This window comes from Drosophila obscura, unplaced genomic scaffold (genome assembly GCF_018151105.1).
Source record: "Drosophila obscura isolate BZ-5 IFL unplaced genomic scaffold, ASM1815110v1 contig_4, whole genome shotgun sequence".
NCBI lineage: Eukaryota > Metazoa > Arthropoda > Insecta > Diptera > Drosophilidae > Drosophila > Drosophila obscura.
Window position 1 is genome coordinate 259,161 of NW_024542828.1, and position 21,843 is coordinate 281,003.

Consider the following 21,843-nt stretch of genomic DNA (forward strand, 5'->3'; position numbering starts at 1 on the left):
TTTTTTTTTTGGGTTCCTGGTGCGGTCCACTGAGATTTGCAATGGGACATGGAACATGCAAAGACATTATCTCCATGTCTGTCCACACTTTTTCTCTCTCCTCTTCTCCTGGTGCCCCAGTGCTGGTGCCTGGTGCCTGGGGCTGGCCAAAGCATTTTTGTCCAAGCTGTAAATGTCAGTAACAAGATTTGCCTGGCCCTGGCCGTGGGGCTGCTCTTTTTCCTCCATGGAAGATCTGGTTTTTCCTAAGCTGCATGCATACTCGCATAGTCGTACGTGTAGTATGAATTTTCCATCGCTCCGTCCAAGCAAGCTTCTTTTCTTGGCTTCTTTTTGGGTCAATGGCCAATGTTCTGTTTTTTCTCTGTTTTTCTGCCCGGCTCGCAACTTTCTAAGCAAAACTTTCCACGCTCTAAAAAACAGTCTAGAGAATGCAACAAGTCGAACATTAAGCCGCACGATAATTAGCATCATAATCACTTTTGATATGATTTGCTTTTTGCTTTTTGCTTTTGTTTTTGTTTTATTTGGTATCAGGTTCATCGAACGGATTCGCATGGTTTTCCTCTGGCTTTGGCTTCCTCTTCTCTTTTTTCTTCAACCTTTTTAATGATTGCCCAAGCGTTGATTTGATTCGATTCGTTTCGATTCGGCCGATCCGGGACCGGGACGGTTCGTGCCGCTAATGTCTATTTGATTAATTAAATTAATCACTCGCTTGTACGAGTAGTACAACTCATCAGTATGAAAATCAATAAAGAAAGAAATCAACGCATAAACGAAACTATAAATAAAATTGATGAGGGCCCCGCTCCTTGGGGGTCCACTTTGGGGTCTCTGCGATGTCTGCCAAACTGTTGACACAAACAATTTGTATTTTTGGTTTTTTTTTGTCTGTATCGAGTTGTCTATAACATTTTGATGGGTTTTTTGACTGGATTACGTCAGCATCTGCATGAGTTTTCGCAAGGGGGAGATCATCAATGAAAATGAATTAAAAGGAATAGAGTAGAGAGTTGATTTTTATTCCAAAATTTGATTAGGATAATCGAGAGATTATTCTGGAAATAAAATAGGTAAATGCTTTCATTTGTATGTATGTATGTATGTATCTTTGTATGTATTTGTCTATGTATCTACGAGCACATACATATCTCCATCTCAATTTCCTGCACCCAACATCAACTTCAACTTCATTCTTCTTTATCGTTTTCGTTTTCAACATTAATTAGAAATGTTTACTAATCTAAACTAAAACTATCACAGACCCACAGAGGCGGGAGAGTGCAACCTGAAAATGGAACAATTTGAAAGAAAAACTAAGGTCAACAGCAAAGCGCAAAACCGAAACCCCCCAACCCAACCCAACCCAACCGAACCGAACTCTGGACTGGAATTGCTGCAGTGACTGCAAAACTGTCTGCTTCTATTTTCATCTGTACGCCGGACACACACACAAACACTGACATGCACAAAAACACACACACACACACGTTGCACAGTGGATAACAATTTGTAAAAACAACACTCGAGTTGAACTTTAAGTAAACATGAAGCGAAAACTACATAAATGAGTTTGCTAAAAACTCGGCACGAAAAAGTTGTCGTCTCTCTCCCTCATTCATTCACTCCCAAACTCCCAAAAACGGGAGATGGAAAGCTTGCCGAAAAGAATAGTCGACGCTGTATATACCCTTCAAAAGGGTTATCGAAAATAAAAGAACTTTTTTTTTTCTAAAGGTTAAAAAATAATAGGAATGTCCCAAACTGCATTCTTTGTATCGAATATGTCTTTGGAAAGATAATGGAATTAAATGAAAAATTCAGATGGAAAATACCTTCTAATGCAGGGGTATTAAAAGTAGAGTAAAAGGGATGAAAGGAATACGAATAGGAGAGAGATGGACCGAAAAAAGTTCGTCTCGGTGTGAATGACACAGCAACGGGAGCGCTGGTGGAACGCTCCGCTCATGTGTCTGTCTGTCTGGTGTTTGGGTGTTCCTTTTCCACCGTGTCCACATGTTCTCACACTCAAGGGTGTTGGACACATGGTTGAGAAAAGAAGAGGGACAGACCGCGAGGAGAGTTGTTGCTGGATTGTGCTTTTATGCTGTGACACTTTTGTAGACTCACTCAGACCCAGACCCCAGTGCCAGTGGCCAGTGCCCCCATCAAGCGCTCTGCTTCAGCTTCGGCTTCAGCTTCGGCTTCAGCTTCACCTAACCACACTCATGATATCAAAAAACTTTGCCGACATGTAGAAGAAGAACAAGGCGAAAAAGATGGAGAAGAAGAGCACTGATGATAGCACTGATGTGTGAAGAGGAGTGACGGCGACTGGGGAGTGGGGAGAGAATGATGCGAAGCGTTGACAACTCTGGTTTGTTTACCCTGCCACCCTGCCACCCTGCCACCTCAGGGCGATTCCAATTAATGTCTAAGCATTTTCACGCCATCCCTTTGATTGATGCGCACAATAATTATAAATATTTAAATATAATACTTCACTTTTTTTTTTTTGTTGCATCAAAATGGATCTTTCTCTTTATCTTTATCCGTCACCCTGTCTATCCGTCTCTCTCTAAACATCATTAAGCGGGAGAAATACGTAGGGTTTCGCTCCGCTCATTATGGTATCGTTGGGAAGTCATCTAATGTGACTTTTGTGTCTTTCACTGGCTGCCTTTCTGCCTTGCTGCTTGCTCGCCATGTCGGGGCGAAACCAACTGGAAAATCTGCAGTGACGAGGCGGCGATGGCGACAATTTGATTTGAGGGCAGCGACGACAGCTTTTCACGGCTTTAATGGGTTAACATTAAGCGACTTGTCGGAGCAAATTTACATGCAAATTGTTAACTCATTTTGCACGTGTCCCCCCTCCCCACTTGAAGTGTTTGTCTCTTGACTCGAATAGTGTCGTCGTCTATTAGGATAACACGGAGGGAATGCAATGCGACTTGGAATTCGGCAATAGGCTAAAGAAATCAGCAAGAAATTGAATTATGTAGTAAGAGTGTGTGGCTGCATGAGAAGAAAATGCAAATTCTTTGAAATAATAAAGGTTCCTGATGATGATGCGAGACAATTTAAATATTAATTTGATGCAAAATATCGTTGGATGCGACTTTGAACTATTTAAAATTATGCGTTTGTTTTAATCTTGACACGTTGATATGCAATGACTGCCTGCACCATCAAGTGCAACGCAATTAAAACAGCTAAAACTGACAACAAAAATAATACTAATTACGGGAAAGGTATGTTAGTATGAGTGATTTAAGAGGAGCATGGGAATTAGTAGTAACAGTCGTATAATATCGCAGAGGGAGTTATAATCCGAGCATAAGACCCTTAACGGTTCCTGCAAGGAAGATTTCGATCTACAAAGCGAATGGAACAGAGAGAGGGTCTTCCTTTGCCCATACCTTTATAAACCCAGGCACGCCAATGGCCCATAGTCTTATTTGCCTTATAGAAATTTCATTCCATTGGGATCTAGAGTGATAACGAACGGGGTTCCAGTTAAAATCTTCAGTTTAGGATGTGACTATAGCAGATCGAAAAAGGAAAAATCGACTGGCAATGGAATATGAATCGATCCCAAATATATGTATTCCTGTAGAATCTTCGCTCGGATTTGATGCAGCGGGCAACCATTTTGCGATTCTGATTGTTGCATGGGAAATTTCCGACTTAAATCGATAGACCAATGCTCTCGATAATGATTCAGGGATTTTTAATATCCCAGTCACCCCAAACACAATTTCAATTAAGTCCGCCGCCAACCCCAATGGATGGCGGGGCGAATTATATGTTTTTCAATTTCTTGTCGCTCTTTTTTTTAATTTTGCTAAATCATATCAGAATCAATTATAAAACTATTAAGAGCTGTGCGCCGCAGCTCGAACACGCATCGAACACCCCCCACAGCACCATCAGCACCCCTCATGGACCCCGATCCGACCCCATCCTGGAGCGCTTCGTTGCTCCTTATTCCACCACCCAGCAGGACTGTGCTGGCCATTAAGCTTGTCATCAAACGTTACAAATTAATTACATTCGCAGCGAGAGAGTATCCATCCATGAGGTACCGTTCGCATTCTCGTTCTCGTTCCCGTTTCCAATCCCATTCCCGCTGACATTCCCAGCCTTGTAGTTGTGTTCCTATTCCTCGTTCCGTACGCTCCATTAAAACTAAAAAATGCAATTACATATAACGCCTGCGGGGCCGTGCAATGAGGAGGCAACAGAAACAGCAGCAGCAACAGCAGCCACCAGCAGGACAGAACAGCACAGCACGGGACAGGAAAGGACAGGACCAAGGAGCAGCCGAAGGATGATGCTGATGAGTTGATGAAACAACATTCGCCCGTACCGTACCTCATGGCCATGTCCTGATCCCCTCTGCTGCTGCTGCTGCTGCTGCTCCTGCTGCTCTTCATTTCTAGCCTGTGTTATTGGCATCGGGAGGACGCACGTCCCTGCCGGCAATGAGATGTCTCTGCACATTTTTAATTGCATTTGTCAGTTGTTAGTTGGTTAGTTAGTTGCAAGTAAAAAATATTAATGCATTTTGCGGCCAGGAAATGGAAAACTCTATCAACTTTGTCTAAAAGCTTTTGCAGTTTATGTACTAAAAAATAAGAGTATGTTGGCAGGGTTTCCTCTTGAAGGTCAAGGATATTTGCATTTAACTTATTCAAATTTCTAACAAAGTTTATTCATCACAGCATTCTCCAGCATCACTCAACCAGAAATAAAACGGATTTAATAAGCGTTTCCTAATGGTCCTAAGGTCCAAACAAGTTTTAATTGGATTCCAAGCCATTTTCACGCGTTTCTAACCCGATTTATAACCTCTAGGTAACAATTTATCCTTACCTAACCCTTGCACAACATTCAGATGGTTCTCATTTATGTTTATCCTTCATTATTTTACATTCCCGTTGAGATTTACTGTTGCTTAAAATTTTTGCAACTTTCTGACGGATGAAAATCAAACAAAATGCGAATTTTTCTGCGGTTGGCCAACGCATTTTCCACAGAAGCAGCAGAAGCACCAGCAGGAGAAGCAGCTGCAGCAGCAGAAGCATCAGCAGCTGGCGTTGCTTGGATGGTTGGGGTATAATTCTGATGTGTGGGGCTTGAAATTGAATGAAAATAACTGGCACTATCTGCTGGGGCGTTAGTCCGAACCGTTGCAGCTGCAAAGTTGCTGCTGTTGCTGCTTGCCGTTGCCGTTACTGTTGCTGTTTCATCTCGGTTCAGTTCGTTCCCCAGATAAGATGCGAGTGACATCCTGGAAGGCGATGAACGCTCGGATGCCGACAGAATGACGACACTTTTGCTTGTGTTTCTGTGGATCTCTCCTGTTGCTCTCCTTGCCCGCTGGTGCGCCTTCCTTCTGGTGTGCGTGCGTCTGTGCTTTCAGGAGTTTATTACCATTACTCTGCCATATGGCGAAAATATCCCCCGAATGGGGAGGGACATTGGCTGACGTCAGCTAGAGACGCCCTTCACATCATCATCATCATCATCATCATCATCATCATCGTCGTCGTCGCCATGATTGTTGCTCTGTTTACACTGAATGTCCTCGCAGCTATATTACGTTCCCCACCTCTCAGGACCCCAGCCGACGACACTCTTCAGACCCTCCCTGTTGCCTGCGTTGTGGTCTGTGTCTGGCTCTCGTCACCATCATCATCATTATCATCAGCGCTATCTGCATAACTCGTTGGAGGCGGAAAAGGGATTGGAGTGGGAGCGTGGGATTCGAGGGAGTCTGGGGGACGGTTTTCGGGGTTAACTGCCAGCTTGCGTTTTCCATGTTTTTAATAGTTTTAAGTGTGTGCAAAAGAGAGAGAAAGACAGTGAGAAGGAGAAAGAAAAAGAGACAGGGTTGTCATGTTGCGCACATTTTCTAAAACGTTTTTGTGTAAATGTAGCGCAAAATTTCCTCCCCCTCCTCGTCCTATTCGTGGCCCGCAGTTCAAGTCCTGAGCTGAGCGCGTGTGTTTTCATAATGCGCCATAAAGTATGCAATGTTATTTTGCGCTTGATGAATTTTTCCACGTTGCGCAGTTTTGCAATAACCCAACCGCTAACACACCCACCGTTCCACCGTCCTACAGTCCCATTCCCCAACCCCCACTCAGTCGCCAGTCCACACACATTCACCCACCTGCGATGTTGTGTGCGGGTAATAGTGTAAAGTGGCTTTCATGCAAAAGTGAATTAATGTGTATATAACGCCCAGGAGTAGAGTAGACCTTCCACAACATCAGCAAACGGAAATGGGAAAAAGGGCAAGAAATTCTGAATAGAAAAGTTGATCAGAAGTGCAGCAAAATGCTCTCAAGGTGATTCAAACTTTTCAGTTAACTTTCAGCTGGGAGGTGTGAGGAGCATCGAAATGACTCTGATCGTTTTTAGTAGGCAATGAGAGAGTTGGGAAAGGAAAAAAAATGAAGTAATTTGATCATTATCCTGCGGGTATAACGACCCTTAAGTGTTCTTTTTTTTACCATTCGATTGCAATGAGCAGAAGGAAGACTTTTGATGTTTCTGTTTGTATGAGAGCTAGCTCAATTTTAGAGACCTCTCCGTTGTCATCAGACTTTGCCCGGGATGGAACGGAAAGTATTGAATTAGGATTGCAGTACTAAGTGTAGCTATCATAGGAACGATTGACTGACTGATTGATTCTTTTCCAATAAAAATATATCGAATAAAGGGTTCTTTATCGGGCCCATTCGACAATCTAATCGTAAGTTATCATGTAGATGGGAAGCATTAATAATGGTTAGGCATTTCCATAGAAAGGTCCAGCAAGACCAACCAATTTAAAAGTCAATAAAATCATATTTCTAGACAATTTCTTCCAGATAAATATGTACATACATACATATGTATTATTTTCTACATTTTGAGAAAACCTATTAAAATCTGCCAAAGTCCAATTATTAAAAAAAATTTAGCTTGGTATATTGCTATATGTTTTTAGAACAAATCGGTCTTGTATATGCGTTTATATAAATAGATCCTAGAAAAATATCGGCTAACGGTATATATTTTTAAAATTTGTATTAGCATAAGAAATTTTTTAAATTAAATTTTAAAAATTAAAATTATTTAAATTTTTAAGATAAATTACATAATGATTGCCTTAAGTTTCGCTGAATCGGCGTTTGAATCGTTGTAGAAAATCCACAGGTAAATGGGGAATCAGAACAGTTGAGTAAAGTCCTTCATCGAATGGTGTACGGCAATTATTCGGATTACCAGCGAAATGATATGCTGAAAGTTCTCGCACGTTCTAATTAATCAATCAACTCAACCAGAAACTATCAATCTGTGGATGTTCTCTTTGCTCTAATTAATTTACTACTACTTACACACCCATACCTTGCCACTATCATCCTTTCACACTTCTCGTTTCTCCTCCTTGCTCTTCATCACATTCCAGAGATATTCCATTTGCAAGGGGGGGTAGTGAGAGAGAGAGAGAGAGTAGCTTTAGCTAAGCATCAACTAGCACTCAATTCGAGAAAGCAGCAAAAGCTGCTCTAATTAATTTCAACTCTTGCTGCTAACCCCTTTGTCGGGTTTGTTGCGCTCTTCCCCTCTGAGAGATGAAATAATAGAAAAATTCATCGCGTTTCGCCTCGTGTCGCGCTGTCTCTCGCTCTCTCCACCTCTCCGCCCTGTTGCTGTTCATTCCAGTGGTTTTTCGTTGTGGGAAGCTTTTAGCATACATATTAGATAGAGTTTACACGTAAACGTACTTCATTATTATCCAGAGGAGTGTGTCGCATGCACAAACATGCCCGAAAAAACCACCAGAGAACGGTTCTGTTTCTGCTTCCCTTCGCTTCGTTTCACTTCTCTTGCCCTATTCCTATTGCTCTATCTCCCTCAGCTGCTCCTTTGTTGGCTTCCAAAGAGCGGGCGGTCTAGGGCCAAGGCGAGAAAAAGTGGTTGAGTGGGTGGGAGTAGAGAAAAAATAAATACATTAAAATGCCAGCGGGTAAAATGAAGATACAAACAAACGCATTAATACGTGACGCTGAAACATTATTAGAAAATGTGTCTCGATGCTGGTTACTTCTTCTTCCGCTCTCCTTGCACTGCAGGACCAAGGGCAACAGGACGGAGGGGAGTGCTGATGGGTGCGGAGTGGGGTGGAGGCGAGTGGTAAAAAGGAGTGTACGTGCGTCTATGCTGTCGAGTCTTTGGCAATATATTTTAGAATTTGTCTCCCTCCTTCTCCATTTTTGCAGCAGCCGAATGTGCGGTTTGACTTCCAACTAGAGATGGGCGCGTGACTAGTGATCGTACTAGCGATGTGCGTGCCCCGCATGGCCCTCAGTTGAAGGGACATCGGCATCTCTTCAGGTTAAATTTGCTTCCTGCTTTGGTGAGTTTGCTCTGTCTTGAGCTATGCTCTAGTTCTGTACAACATCAGCTGTTGTTAGTGATGGGTCAGACACAATTATCGAAGTTTGATGCTGCGAAATGTGCGCCCTTGCAATTTAGCTCTCCTAAGCACCCAGCTGCACCTTCCCTGTCTCTTGGTATGTATGTCTGCCTGGATCTCTACGTGAGTCACGCACACATCGCTCAGTTTTGGATGGGTGTACTCGTCTCTCCCTGTCTTTGTCGCCTTTCCGCTTACTTGCTGTCATGTCTACTGCGCGTACTTTTAATATGAATTTAGTCCTTTAAGCCCGGGCTGTGTCCTTGTCTAGCAGAAAGGGGTTCCACCTCCCATGCCTCCTCTTGTCTGCGATAGCTGCTGTGTTGCACTTGCGTTTTCGATGTGTTTTTCTTTTCTTTTCGCCAATTTTACTTTTGGGCTTGCCGCACGTTTGTTCAATATGTCAATATTACATGCAGAGCCGAGAATCCTGCTACTCCTGCTCTGGCTCCTGCCCCTGCCCCTGCTGTGCCCCCTTCCCCATACACCGTACCCTGTCTGAGTGGCATTAGTGGTGTGTGCCTTGGCTGGGGACATCCTTGGCCCTGCTCTTCTAAGTGACTTAATCAAATAACTTTGCATTCACTTCCTTTGCCCGTTCCCCCTACTTCCCTTTCGTTTCTCTGCATCTGCTTCTTTCTCCTTCCTCTCGACACTTTTTTGCCTCTTGTGGGCGGGCTTCTTTGGTGCATCTTCCTCCTCTTTTTGTCGCCTTTTTAAGGCGTGTTTTGTGCGCCATTAAACATGACTTTATTTTTGGCTTCGACAGCTTGCTCTCCATCTCTCTCCCCATGTACCATTTCTCCTTTATTTTCCTCTCTTTTTTTGTGCTTTTTATTTTAACAAATTGTCGCTCTTGTATATGGGGCGATAGTTGTTGCTGTTTGAGAGCAAGTGACACGTAGCTTGAGAGACGAAATGGCATTAAGTAGAAGACTTCCAGCTAAGTTCAAGCGAGTGCGCGAAGAAAAAACAAAGCCAGAGAAAGATAGAGATAGAGATGGAGAAAAGTGCCGTTAGTTGTTTTGGATAATTGCTTAAATTTGAAGAGAAAAAGGAGAGAACTCCAATTAATATTTAACTATTAATAAAGAGTAGAATAAACTAGTAATACATAAGGGGAAAATGTGCCTATATTTTAACCTGCCAGCACTATGATTTGTAGGAGCCTCTAAAATGTCCATCCTAAGCAATCCAATTACTTATTCCCCACCCACTTCCTCTGCCCACCCGTGTGACATCATAAAAAACTCTTTCGATTGGACTTGTTGACTTTAGTTTCTGCTGTTTCGGCTGCTTTTTGTTAGCCACTCCTATGAGTCCTTTCCCCTACATCCTACATCCCCCTGGGTCCTAACTAACCGTTTGAGTGTGACCTAGTGAAAAGGGGATAGTGGGGGGGGCATCCTTATGGAGGGAGCAAACAGCATAGCATATTTTCCAAATTTCATTGCCTACTTTTTGGTCATCTAATCACGCAAGGAGAGAGGAATAGAGCACGAGAACGAGCACGAGTCTACCCATCTCAGCTTACCAATTCTATTAAAATTCTTTCTCAAAAAAGGGACACACACACACAGAGAGACAGAGACAACTACATATTAGAAAAGTATTAAATTACAGCAGATTCTCTCGTATCGCATCCTGTAACCCGCTCTCTCTCTCTCACTCGCTCTCGTGCAGTACACGCCTCTGTTTGCACAATGTCCTTGTCCAGGCCAAAAGAAAATTATATATCCAACCCCACTCCGCACCTCCGCAGCTCCACCTCCGACATCCGACATCCGTAGTCCGGCAAAGTGTGAAGTCATCGCTTTATAATCAAGTTTTCCTTTCAAGTTTTTCCTCTCCTTTTCGGTTTCTCCTTCGGTGCTCCTTTTTTGTTTCCTCCATATGTTCGTTCAAATTGTCGCCTGCCCAGTGCGAGGATGCAGGATACACACTACTCGTACTTGTACTCTACATGTCTCCATCCCTACATCCCTACATCCGTCTCCCCTGTGCGAGTGAGTATGTGTTTAGTCCTTTGCCGTTTACTTACTTCTGGGCAGCCCACGACGACTACGACGACTGTCTCCTGCCTGCCGCCTGCCGGCTGCCATGAAAATTAAATTGACCGTAGCTGCTTAAAGCTATTAAAGTCGAAGGCAAACGAAGGGTTTCCCTTTTTCCCCCTCTTCTTTTGGATTGAATACGTGATGAATATGGGATGCCCTTTCTTGGGGCTGATTAATTGTCGAATTATGAAGGAGGAACATCGAAATAAATTGAAAGACAACCAACTCCGACTCTTAAATGGAAATGCAGCTAATTTTTCTGTCTCAAGGAAGTTCATTTACGCTCTCTGATTCAACGAGCGATGCTCCAATACATATTCTCTTTTGAAGGGCATTCAAAGAGTGCATGTGCATCGGAAACCAACCATCAGTTGGGTAAAATAAATACATCGGAAGGCTTAAAAAGGGCTGACAAGTTTCTTCCCAGGGCTCGCTTTGCCTTTGCCTCGAGTCAGCACTAAAGCGAGAAGACAGGACAAATTTAGTTTGTCTGCTCCTCCTTGGGGTGCCAGCCTATATTGCTGGAACGGCCACTGGATTGTGGATTGATGGGGATGGGGGGTGTGTCAACTGTTTGGTTGCGGTCTATTTGAGGCGACTCCGATGACATCAGCAGAGACAAAGGCCAAAGGAGAAAGCGGCAGATGGAGGGGGAGAGAATGAAATGCTGCTGCATATTTGAGTAGCGCTGCTGCTGCTGCTTCTGCTCTGAAATTTCCGTTGATTTCCCCGAGATCTCCTCAGCTTTCTCCCCAAACAAATTCCAAATGAGTTGGCTCTCATCTGTTGGGAGACGCCGGAGAGTGATGGGGCTGGGGCTTGGCTTGGATGCCTTTAAGTATGCTTCAATTTTTGTAAATGAGAGAGGCTCATTTTTGGGCCGTGTCATTGGCGTGTCACTTTCACTTTACTTTACTTTTCCTGTTTACCTTATTTCATCCCCTCTCCTTTCTCTCTCTCTCTCTCTGCTTTCATAATTTTCCACTGCATACGTTTTGCGGTTGGGTAGCTCCGTTGCTGATTAAATCTGCACATTCTCTCTGCCACAGAGAATTTCCTTTTAATTTTGCTGCCTTTTTTGCACTTGCCGCCTCGTGTTTACTTTTAATTTGGTTAAATGAGGCATAAGTGAACACCAAACACCAGTAGCAACAGCAACGGCAACGGCAACAACTACGCAAAAACACTGAAACACATTTTTTAAGTGCGTTATAATTTTTAATCAAGTTGAGAGCGCGCATGAAAGTGGATAATGAAACAAGATGGAATTCCACGAGAATTTTGGGTTCCCTTTTAGCAGTTTGCGATAATCCGGGATGACTTTTGTGTGGATATTTTTTTATTCATTTATTGGGCTGCTCATTAGTCCAAAGTGTAGTTGTATTGTAGTAGCAGTTACCATAAGCGCAATGTCAAACTTGCCGGCGCTGCCGCGCAGTTAGCGTCGTCGCTTCGTCGGCGCGCGCTGCCGCTAGTGTGCACATGCATACGACGTATGCATATCGGCTTATCACAGCCGAGTGTGCGCGCGCGCGTGCGTCGGCTCGCGCCGTATGTCAAACCGGCCTGCCACCATCTAAAGGCCGCCCCATGGCCGACCGAGCTGCCGGCCGGCGCCGGCTACATAAAAGATAATAAAGCATACGTTACTATACAAATAAAGAACTTCGGGCCGGCCCGGGCAATTCCGACTAAACCAACCAAATCACTTATATTACAGTATCTTGTTCTAAAATCAAATTAAATAATCTTTGATCTTATCTGTTGAATTAAAAACCTAATTAATTCCATGATTTTATTTGTTTTCAGGTATGTTGAAGATACTCGTACAAAATTGCCGTACAGATACATTTACTGTTCCCCAATAAGTTCTTAAAACTCATTTCCCCTGTAAGTATTGCACTGCTACGAATTTGGAAGATGCGTATTGGGGTATCATATCGGATGAATATAAAGATAAAGCTCAGATATAGCAGTTTGATAATGCACAGTAATGGCAATAAAAAATGCAAATGGGAATCTGTAGCCTATTTTCTCTCTTTTATTTTCAAATTATAAAATGTTCAAAAGATAATGTTAAATGTTAAAAGACACATCCACCCACCGACCTAGAAGAGTCTGTCGGCACAGACATTCCTTAAAGGAATACGCTGATCGGCTGAGAAACTGGTACTACAGCCAAAGTGGAAATTAACGAGTAAAATAGCAGGGCTAAGTCCAAGTTGGCAATGAATCAAGTGGCTGCGGCCAATGGCCAGTAGATGTAGATAAAATGTAGCAGACAATGTTGCACTTAAAGGATCAAGGGGCAGGTGAATGTTAATCTTAAATGGATTCTAGAAGAGTACGATGGAAAAATAAAGGGAAATATCACAGCATGTTTATCCGTATTGGTGATAAGTGAGGGGGACCCTAATGAATGCATTCACATCGTATGTGTCTGTGGCGGAAATATTCACGATTATGGTTCAAGCTAAGCATTTGCCACTTGCCACTCTATCGCAATGATCACGACTCCCCCCAGTGCTTTGGCAATAACGTGACTGTACTCGGGCCTAATCAATGTTCTACTTTCACCAGTCACAAAGTCAAAAACGGTAAGCGTGACTCCAGCCATACAATGAGTCAGGTCAGTCGGCTCAGCTTATCTTCTCGTACGAGTATTCTCGAATACTTGAATGCTTGAAATCAGCAAAAAGAATACTGATTGTACTGTTCACAAATATAGCACATGTGACACAAATCGCATGCGTGACTGTACTTTGTCGATAAATCTCTCTTGCCTTATATGTTTGTGTGTGTGTGAGCCACAACAGCTTTTCCCATTGCCATTTTTCAATCAGTCAACAATGCAGCCGCAGCAGCTGCTGCTGTTGCATAGGAAGAAAGCTTCGGACTAAATCTAGTTCTCCTTAATTGGGTCTGACAATGCCTGGCGATAAGTGCGTGACTGACGATCGATGCACAGATGGCAAACTATTGGAATGTTCCAATAAGTCCACAAGGAACCACAAGGAATGTTGCAGCACCCCAAACTTGTCGACCAGAGAAACTCGACAGATGAATTCAATTTCAAGGTGCGACAGACAGCATTATCTTTTATTGCAATGTTAAATGAAGCTTTTGTTTCCCATTGCATTGTTGCGGCTTAAATTCGCTTTATTTAAATACTTTTGCTGGCAGCTTTTTGTTGTTTATTTACTTAATTTCTGTTTTGCTTTCGATAATGTTTTTTACTGCTTCTGTGCCAATTTTAAGTTTAATTGAAGCAAAAAGGTTTTTCATTGTCATAAGCTTTTGCTGTTGTGTGTGTGTGTAACTTCTGTACCCTAGCTACAGAGGGTATCATTATGTTCGACTGAAGTATGAAGAGAAATATGCATAGGATTAGCCGATCGATATATCGAGTATTTTGTAGATCAAGATGATTCAAAAAATTAGTTAAACTACCTAATGATATTTGGATAACGATTTTGATAGCGTATTAGGTGGAGATTTCTTAGAGTATTTGTGATTCTCCATTCTCTCCCTCTTGCCAGCGTTGTTAGTATTACTCGTCTCTCGGCTACACTTCGCTTTGACATTCATTTCATTTGCATTGTCAGGCACTCGTCGTTGTGTTGGCTGCCTTCCAGTTCGAGTCAAATATCCATGAAAATATTGCTGCTGTTTTTGCGGCTTCTGTTGTTTTTGTTTTTTTCCTTTTTTGGGCCCGAGTTTTTTGTGTCCTTCGTGTTTGGGGCCATCAAAATTGCATTTGCTGCCCGCCTGCCTGCCATTGAAAATGTCTGTTAGATGGAAGGTTTTCCCCAATGCGAGGCTGCTGAAAAAATATGTGCATTTTAATTCATTTCAACTAATTTCATTTTCGTTGGCTGGATACATTTCACATCATGTTCTACTTTGTATGTTATTATTATATTTTACTTTTTATATTCTATATAGAAAGTATTTTGCTTTGCCCGAACATGAGCAATTGAATCGAATTTAATTATCGATAAATAAATATGCGAATTTAAATGGCACTTCTTCATCGCCTCTTTCTCTCCTGCTCGTTGTTGTCCCTGCTTATTTATTTATTTTCCTTGCGCAATAATTCAATTAAAAGTGTTCTTTTATTTTGATTTGTTTGCCGTTTGTGTGTGGGGCACTGTGCAGTGTACACAAAACAACAACAACATAGCTCCGATCCTGGGGGCCCAACAAAAATGACTACAAAATGCATAATTGAAAAATCATAAAAAAGATTGAAAACGAGTGGGGGGAACAGAAACGGAAACAGGCACAAAAAAACGTCAATTCGTGGAGCAAAAATGTCAAACATTGTACCAAACGTCAATTAAACATTCGAGACGAGATGGAGAGGAGTGGAGAGAAAAAGAGAACAAATAGATGGGTTACCAATGGCTGGAGAGAGATAGATTTCAGTGGGAGTGGGTGAGAGGTTGAGAGCCGGTCAACAATCAAAATCAAATTGATTTTTAATTAATTTTCGCCACATTTTTCATCCCGTTCACTCTCAGTCCAGTCCAGTCCAGTCCATCTCTCGCTCGGAGTCCGTCCCCCTCTTTGGGGTAAAAAATGTGAGAAGTGATTGAAGTAAATGAATGAGAATTGCTCTGAATTGGTTGACCATCCGACCGACTGAGGTGGATGGTGGATGGCGGCTGGGTTCAGTGGCGAGGTCTTGTCTTGTCAACTATTATAAATTCAATTTAGATATGCCATCTGCCGATGAATGGAGGGGCCGGTCGGGACAGATGTGCATTGGTAGTGATATTCTGATGAACGAACCAAATGGAGATGGAGATGGATGAGATAGTTGAGTTCGAGGCGAATCAGGAGTAAGGATGTGTGTGGGAATGAAGATGTTTTGAACGGAGCTTTTTATTGTGTCTCTTCTCATAGAAACAAGAAATGCAGAAAATTTCTTAATGAATAAAAGAAAGATTGAACAACGATTTAAAAAGTAATTTAAGTTCATACATTTGTCACGCAGAAAGGACTCAACAGTTTAATAATTAATACTTTTGAATTCTTTGAATCTGGCAATGCCATACGCATCGGCACGGAAAACGCTTTAATTACTGAACTTTCGACATGCAAACAACGATTCGCCTCTAAATTGTGGCCAGAAACATTCCACAGCTATTTTTGTTTTTTAAATTTCCAACAGTACTGAAAAAGTTGTGTGCAAAAAAATTTCAGTTTTTCATATGTATTTGAGGACGTTATTCAATTACCTGACAACACTGCCGGCCGGAGTCTCGACACCCACTCAACTCAACCGACTGACACACTTGAAACCGCTGTGCAGCACCGCTCCCCCCCTTCGTTCACCGTTCACCGTTCAGCGTCCTCCAGTTCTGTGTGTCGTATCTGGTTGGGCACTTAACTTTAGTGTGAATTGTAAATGAAATAAAATGCAATGTCAGAGGAATGCACTGGAAACGCACACAACACAGATCCACACGTGCATGTGCACACACGCCTGCACGCGTTAAGTTATCGTTATCGATAGACCCTTGACAGACTAAACGAATTTATTTTTCAAAACAAAAAACGCAAAAAACAGCGACAGAGACAGCTCAGGGGTAAATTTATAGGCCCACATAATCAAATTTAAATGCGACAAGTAAACAAGAAAAGCCTGTAAATACAGGGTGTACCGAATGAGTGAATACCCTTTCAAATTCAAATTTCAAATTATTAGAAATCCTAAAAACAACACCCGTTAATGGTCTGTAAAAGAAAAAAATCCTACGAATGAAAAGTCGAAAACATTGAAAATGCCAAGCCTATGGAATATTTAACATGAGGCAATTCTTGGATCAGCGGAATGCTTCCAATATTGGAATGTAAGTATTTATTGCTCTACAATAACGATGAATGATGAACCGCTTGAGTTTGGGAATGTGGATCATAGTCGAATGGAGCCCGGCTATCCTATCGGACTTGTTCTGATAAGAGTTGTGTCGAGTGGGCTGGAAAACGACGAGTCTGGAAACAGTTACAGATAAAAGTCTGGCAGCGGCTAAATAGCTAATTAGCATAGAAGGATTAACGGTATCGGACAAGCTGTCAAACAGACTGACAGCTACATTCACCAATCCAGAAATATATTTGCATGATTTCGACAGAAGGAGAAGCAAAGTTGTCAATCGTGATTCAAAGACAAAGAAACAAAGCAAAGACTAAAATAATAGAACCCTCTCTGTAAAGAGCATGCAAACTGTGCAAAAAACCTTTGTAAATTTATGCAGCACTTTTAATTAATTACTGTCGGATAGAACACACAATCCTCTGAGCCCGTCGCCGACAGCCGGCCGGGCCTCAAATGGCTAATTGCTGTAACAAGAGAGATAGGAGATCCCAGATCCAAGGAATGGCTTATCTAGATGGGGATTATCCTTCCTTCTCACTCTCCCTCTCTCCCCCTCCGTCATTGTGTGTTGGAAAAAGTAAAGAAACAAAAGAGAGCGCAAGCAGAGAGCTTTGCTTTGCCCAAATGCAGTTAGGCAGGTCGCGGTTCGCGTGGAGGCTTGAAAATATTTTTAGGCCAAGGCGTCCCATTCGGTGAGAACCAGATAATGATGATGATGATTTTGATGATCATTATGCGTGCTGATGCCATACGAATGTATTTCGTGCGGTTAACGAACTCGAATCAAAGCTGTTTGACTGGAATACACAAATGCTCTGAGAGCAGCAGAGAGCGCAACCACAGCCAGCTGAGTGCGAGAGCGAGACAAGCTGCCTCCCCTCCCCCTCCCATCTTAAGCTTGACTGGCAGCTTTTTTGAATGTCATTGCCGCGGACAGAGAGGGAGAGCGCAAGATCAACAGCAACGCAACGCAACGCTCTCTCGCAGTTTGAATAATTCTCTTGTGCCGCTGCTGCTGCTGTGCTAATTTCTCTCATGTGTTCCGTCCGTTGAACTTGTGGGCTACAAAAACAAAGACTCGCATCACGTGAGAGCGGAGCAGAGCAGAGCATTGAAGAGGGAGGGGGGAAACAGATCGGTGGCAGCAACAAGAAACTACCGCTTAATTACCGATGCGCCCATACCATGTTGCTGCAACATGGTTACGGTTTGCAACAAGTTGTTGTTGCCTCGTCTCCCTGTGTGGGTCTCATCTTGGCTCTGGCCATTTCTGCATTCTTCCTCGAATGTCGAATGCCGTTAGATTCTTCCTGCTGCAGAAAATGTTGTTTTGTCGTCTTGTTCCCATTTGGGAGAATGCTGATAATGATGACCATAATGATGATGATGATGATGGATATTCCATTTATTGCCAACGATTTTCCAGTTTTCATAAATGGAGACGAGGTTGCCTTCTGCCATATCTCTCTCCCCTCCTCCTCGGTAGATCCTTGTGCATGAAAACCGCTTATGTAGCTGGTTATGCCCTGTACTCGTGGAGTACGAGGATATATTGTATTCGTGTGGAGGAATGTAACAGCTCTCAGGAAATTCACAATATTTGGGTACACTCTTCACGAACAACAGGTTAGAAATGTCCGCAAAGAACATCCAGATGGCTAATCCTGATTCACTAAGGAAGAGGAGAGCATAGATCCGGCCGTCTCATATCTAAATATATGCCTTTTAAATCGATACCATTTAATGGGAAAGGGTTTGAAATTGGGGATGTGGATTCTCTGTCTATCAAGGAATTTCCATCCATAGGAAGTGTTAGGAGGAAGAGAAACAATTATTATCTGAGCAGTGGGTACGATTTTATTCGTAACACTCACTTAATGCGTTCTTTCGTCTTTTTTTCACTCTCAAAAAGCTTTGGCTCTGGCTTCGATGTTGATGTGTTGCCAGGTACTACGAACCTTACTTAATTCGTAATTTAGTGCGCTTCGAGTTCGCTGCTGATCTGTTTCGTGTTTCATGCCCCCCCTGTGTCGCCCTCTCGTCACTCTTTGTGGTTCTCGGCTTAATTTGTTTAGTCACACTTTGTTGAAGAAGTCAACAAACTCCGCATGGGTTTGCTTAACTCCAGGTTCTTTTCGTTGGTTTATGATCATTAAAATGCTTACAAGGCGTCTGAAACTTGTCATCCAGTTGTGTATAATTAATGAAGCTCGTTTTTGTTAGAATCGGTTTATTTTTTCCTTTCATGTATGTTTTGTTGCTGGTGAAATTGAGTTAATGGGCGATCAGGCGACTTTGGAAGGGGGGAGTGCCAAACATTTTTGGCTACCTTTTTTATGTCTTTGGAATTTTTAATTTAATTTTTCGTTGAGCGCTAAACTCGTATGCAAAGTATTAGATAATACATATTAATATTTTAGTTCCTTTGGACATCTTTATAACTGTACAGTTCTTAAGAATATTTGATTTGACAAAGATCTTTTCTTTTGTCACAAAAAACACTTAAAGTTAAAGCGAACTTGTCAGTCTCTTTATTTAGATTATCCACAGATATAAACGGTTTATAATATATATTTAAAAAAAGTCTCTTAACCCTGGTAAGGGATATATGTATACCACAATACTTTTGGAAACAATTTGAAATCGTACTTTAAATGAAGGTTATGAAAGCTAAATATGACTTGGGCTAGTAGGAAAAAATACTACAGAAAACGGTTTGAAGTGATCCATGACCCAGGCTCCCAGGCTGAATAGGGATATAAGCAATAAAAGGGAGCATGAAAAAATGCATTTTTAGCTTAAAATTAAAACATAAACAGAAAACAAGTATTCCAGAAAACTGTTTCAAATAAGAGGTGGGATGTGGGATTTTAAAACTGTGTAAACTAAAATGAAGTTGGTATTGTTGAAGTTTTCCAGTTTTCTAGTTGGCTTAGAAGCTACAACACTTTCAAGTTTGAGCTGTGGGCCACTGCATGTATGGCAGGATATAAACCCAACCAGCTCCGAATTATTCATAGGTCCTAGGGAACTCAAACTTCTTCAACCCCACCCCGCTGGCAACCTGTTAACTTTTGTTTTTAACCAAATTGTGCGATTCTTTGCCAGCGACTGAGCCAAACAATGCCACAAAATTTATCTATGCAACACACACTACATGCCCATCCAGCCGCCCCACCGCGCCCCCTTCGGCTCAGGTAACCTTCGGCTCGCGATATTCTACAAAAGATAACTGCGCTTTTCCTTCTTTCGAACAACTGGCAATGCTGTTGCTGGCTGTTATAGTAGCGGCGTATAAGAGTCGCAGCTGGGAGTCTCCAAAACAAAAAGCAACAGTTCGCTCTCTCACACAGTGTGAGCGTTCTCTCTCTGTCATCGGCACTCCCTCTCTCGCTCTCACTTATAGTTTGGGGTGTGCCGCGGCGGAAAAACGTCAACAACAAGTGTTTTTCGCTCTACAATGAAAAACTCTACAATGAAAAAGTCTCCAAGCGCTCTCTCGTGTTCTATACTGCTCTCTCTCTCTCTCTCGCTCTCTCTCTCTCTTTACCGCTCTTCTACTGAACGAATGCATTCGTTGAGGGGATTGATTCCGGCAGGGCAGTGGTGGTGGTGGTGCTCTGCTTCGTTTATGGCGCTCGTTTGTTTCGCTTCGTTTCTTTCCTCTTTCGCGTCGTTCGTGTTTTCGTTCGTTCCTCTTCGCTCGGCTCGTTCGTCAACTTCAGAATCAGTTCGCAGTCCGCCAGTTCGCGACGAACTTTTGAACATAACGGTTGTCCGGTTTCCGTATCACAATACTTCGCCGTAACGCCGTGGTCCGTGGTCTCGTCTCGTCGTGAATTGTCTGAAGTTCGACGCGATTTTCGTGTTTCATTTATTGTGCTCAGCATAAGCATCGCATCTCTTCCCCATCTGCCCCAAGTGCTTACCTTACCATACCTTACCTTACCTTAACCCTACTCAAAGTGCAATAGTACAATAGCCCCAACATTGTATTGTACAATTGTCATAAAGAAAATTCTAAATTTTCTGATCAGTGCCTGTAAAAAATAAAGGAAGAAAAATAAAAGTGTAAAATCCCACTCCAATTGAGGGAATTGAATGCAAAGTAAAGAGGAGGGAATACATCATACATCGTAAATCGAAGAGAGAGAGAAGAGATTTTATTGTGGATGGATTGTGCGTGTCATTTAATTGATTTCAAGGATTGCCAAATGGCAAAAGTAAATTGAAACTGTCGTCGCCGGCGTTGTCTGAGGATTAAAAGTGCAGATTATAACACCCGACACCGACCCAGAACCCGAACCCGAACCCAAAGAGTTCCCATTCAGTTGTGTTGGGCTCCTCTTGGGTCTTCCTCTCATCACTTTTGCGGCCGGAGTGGCACGTCTGTCTGACGGCGTAGAGGTGGCTTAAATTTAATTGAAATACGCTGACCAGCAAATACAAAAAAAAAGCAAAAGCCCAACAAAAATTAAAAACAAACTCAACAAACACTGAGTCAACAGTTCATATACTTGCATCAATCGCGGCACATTGAAATGTTTTGTGCACAAAAAAACACATTGCAATAAGAAGCAAACAAAAAGAAAAAGAAAAAATAGAAGTTTAACTCCAACAACAAAGGCAAGGCAAAAGCAAAACAAATCTGTTTCCCATTTATCGTTTGTGTTTGTCCGGTATAATCAACCGGAAAGTGCTGCTGCCGCAATAAGAGCAACACATAAAACCACAACTATCACAAGCCCAAGCGATAACAACAAAATGGTAGTTTTAGAAACTGCCAGCGCCCTATTGGGCGGGCCATATGCCCAGGGCGCACCCGCCTTGAAAATGGTACAAAAGCGCTACATTGGATTACATCAGTGGCTGGGACCAATCCGAAGCAAAGAGCTAAAGGAGCATATTGTAAGTGCAATTCTAAATAAGAGAATTAATTCTATACGGATAAGTCGTGATAGAAATTAACAAAGAAGGATGAAATTCCAGTTTCTGTGTGCGAGAGAATACTCTGAATATTATACCTACATACGTTTCAAATTGTGTCGAAGAATTGTCTGAAGCTAATTCCCAGTAGCACCCCCCTAATTTCAATTTCAATTCCAATTGAATCGCAACAAATGTCTTGTAATTGTTTCCGTTGATTGTTTTCTTTGTTTGCTTACATCATTTTGTTCAATTTGAATTACCATTTTGGTTGTTCCGATGCCAGGATTGATGGACACTTTGATTGATTATTCCAAATGGCTTGCTTTTAATTCGAATTTGAATTTTCGCATAGATTTTCTTGGTCGGTTCGAGCGAGCATCTTTGTTCTTTTGTGGCGCTCCGAAAGACAAGTTGACCGAAGGAAGAGTACGCGAAGGAAGAGTTCACTCTGAGCTCTAATTAATGTGTGCCTGTGGTTTGGTCGGTTAATTTAT

At 42.3% G+C, this 21,843-nt stretch overlaps 1 protein-coding gene across 6 annotated transcripts in view; it reads left to right on the forward strand.

The window, feature by feature from the left end:
• LOC111068905 (maternal protein pumilio) overlaps window positions 1-21,843 on the forward strand; it is a 205,400-nt gene that overhangs the window by 83,914 nt on the left and 99,643 nt on the right. For 4 of the 6 annotated variants that reach the window (XM_022358691.2, XM_022358693.2, XM_022358692.2 and 1 more), the window contains exon 1: window positions 20,142-21,328. The exons of the other annotated variants lie outside the window; for them this stretch is intronic. In XM_022358691.2, coding sequence (XP_022214383.1) covers window positions 21,185-21,328 — 144 coding nt within the window. In that variant the 5' untranslated portion in view covers window positions 20,142-21,184. Of the gene's footprint in view, window positions 1-20,141; window positions 21,329-21,843 lie in introns of those variants that run through there. 6 annotated transcript variants of the gene reach the window in all.